Raw genomic sequence first — 2,500 nt, forward strand, 5'->3', positions numbered from 1 at the left:
GGGATTTGGGATTGGGATTGAGGTTTGGATTGAGATTGGGATTGGAATTTGGGATTGAGATTGGGTTTGGGATTGGGATTGGGAATTGTGATTAGGATTTAACTTTGGGATTGAGATTGAGAGTAGGATTGAGATTGGGATTGGGACTGGGACTGGGATTGGGGATTGTGATTAGGATTGATTTTTGGAATTGGGATTGGGATTGAGATTGGGATTGGAATTTGGGATTGGGATTGGGAATTGTGATTAGGATTTAACTTTGGGATTGAGATTGAGAGTAGGATTGAGATTGGGATTGGGACTGGGACTGGGATTGGGGATTGTGATTAGGATTGATCTTTGGAATTGGGATTGGGATTGAGATTGGGATTGGAATTTGGGATTGAGATTGAGATTGGAATTGGGTTTGGAATTGTGATTAGGATTTAACTTTGGGATTGAGATTGAGAGTAGGATTGAGATTGGGATTGGGACTGGGACTGGGATTGGGGATTGTGATTAGGATTGATCTTTGGAATTGGGATTGGGATTGAGATTGGGATTGGAATTTGGGATTGAGATTGAGATTGGAATTGGGTTTGGAATTGTGATTAGGATTTAACTTTGGGATTGAGATTGAGAGTAGGATTGAGATTGAGATTGGGACTGGGATTGGGGATTGTGATTAGGATTGGGATTGAGATTGAGATTGAGATTGGGATTGGGATTGAGTTTTGGGATTGGGGTTGGGATTGGGATTGGGATTGAGCCTTGGACTCTATCCCACTTTGCCGTCTGTCAGTGCCGGAACTCCGTGTAAACCTGGTGTAACTCCCACTGGTCCACGTGCTGGTTCTATTCCCTGTCCACCTGCAGGAGATATCCTGGGATCGGCGATGGAGAATCTGGATGGGTTGTTGAGTCTCCCCACAGGGTGCGGGGAGCAGAACATGGTGAAATTTGCCCCTAACATCTACGTGCAGAGGTACCTGAACAAAACCAACCAGCTGACCAGGCAAATCCAGGAGAGGGCGATCGGCTACCTCCGGACAGGTACATCTGCAGCCGACTGCGTCCCTCTGTGTGTTGGGGGGGTGGGGGTCTGTCTTATCCAGTGTGGGGAGGAATCCCCCCCCTCTTCACCGGGCAAGGGGGGAGGAGGGGGAGGGCTGGAGATTGCCCGTGCCAGGTGGTGGAGTGGGGGTGGGGGAGGGGAGTGCGCACTGAGAGATCCCACGAGGCTAGGCGATGCCTCACCAAGTTGAAGAGCGGGACCATCAAAAAGGAAGATTTTGAGGACGGGGAGAAACCCAACCCCACCCCCCCCTCCGACATCGAACTCGCTCACACAAACGACGTTACCCACCGACCCATCGAAAAGCCACAGCGCAGAAGGAGGCCATTCGGCCCCTCTGGTCCGTGCCAGACCCGAGGACACCCCAGGTGCCCCTTTCTAACCCCACCTCCCTGCACCCGGCCCCTAGCCCTGCATTTTACAGCGCTTAAGGTGCAGATCCGGGTACTTTTTTTACCAAGAGTTTAGAGTTTCTGCCTCTACCCACCAACTTGGGCAGCGAGTTCCAAAAAACTTCTTCCTCATGTCCCCCCCTACACCTTCTGCCACTAATCCTGAATCTCTGGTCCCCTGGGTCCATCGAGGGAAACAATTTTTACCCTGTCCGCTCTATCTATTCCCCTCCTAACTTTGTACACCTCGATCGAGTCACCTCTCAGCCCTCTCTGTCCTCAGGAAAATAACCCCGACCTATCCCATCTCTCCTCGCAGCTACACTTTTCTAACCCTGGCAACGTTCCTGTAAACCTCCCCCGCACTCTCTCCAGAGCTATTACCTCCTTCCTGTAATGTGGTGACCAGAACTGCACACAATACTCCAGTTGTGGCCTGACCAGTGTTTTGTACAATTCCAACATGATATCCTTACTTTTATATTCTATCCCTCTGCCAATGAAGGAGAGCATTCCCTAAGCCTTCTTTACAACCTTGTCTACTTGAACTGCTGCCTTCAGGGACCTGTGTACTTGTACGCCAAGATCTCTCACTCCATCTACCCCTCTTAGTATATTCCCATTTGTTGTGTAATCCCTGTAACTGTTGGACCTCCCGAAATGTTTGACCTCACACTTCTCTATGTTAAAATCCATCGGCCACTTTACCGCCCACTCCACCAACCCATCTATATTGTTTTGGAGATTGTGTCTATCCTCTACACTATCCACCACTCGGCCAATCTTAGTGCCATCTGCACATTTCCCAATCGTGACCCCCCACATTCACGTCCAAATGGTTAATATAATAACCCAAACAGCAAGGGACCCAACACCCGAGCCCTGTGGAACACCACTTGGGACAACTTTCCATTGGCAAGGGCATCCATAAGACATAGGAGCAGAAATTAGGCCACTCGGCCCATCGAGTCTGCTCCGCCATTCAATCATGGCTGATAAGTTCCTCAACCCCCATTCTCCCGCCTTCTCCCCATAACCTTTGATCCCCTTAACC

The 2,500-nt window shown here is 49.8% G+C and overlaps 1 protein-coding gene across 1 annotated transcript in view; it reads left to right on the forward strand.

Annotated features, from left to right (window-relative positions):
- LOC144678175 (alpha-2-macroglobulin-like protein 1) overlaps window positions 1-2,500 on the forward strand; it is a gene marked incomplete at its 3' end in the record, with an annotated part of 19,584 nt that overhangs the window by 14,693 nt on the left and 2,391 nt on the right. Inside the window, exon 8 of the mRNA XM_078538055.1 lies at window positions 856-1,032. Within this exon, the coding sequence (XP_078394181.1) occupies window positions 856-1,032 (177 nt within the window). The remainder of the gene's footprint in view (window positions 1-855; window positions 1,033-2,500) is intronic.

The sequence above is a fragment of the Cetorhinus maximus genome, unplaced genomic scaffold (genome assembly GCF_964194155.1).
Source record: "Cetorhinus maximus unplaced genomic scaffold, sCetMax3.hap1.1 HAP1_SCAFFOLD_3741, whole genome shotgun sequence".
Lineage (NCBI taxonomy): Eukaryota > Metazoa > Chordata > Chondrichthyes > Lamniformes > Cetorhinidae > Cetorhinus > Cetorhinus maximus.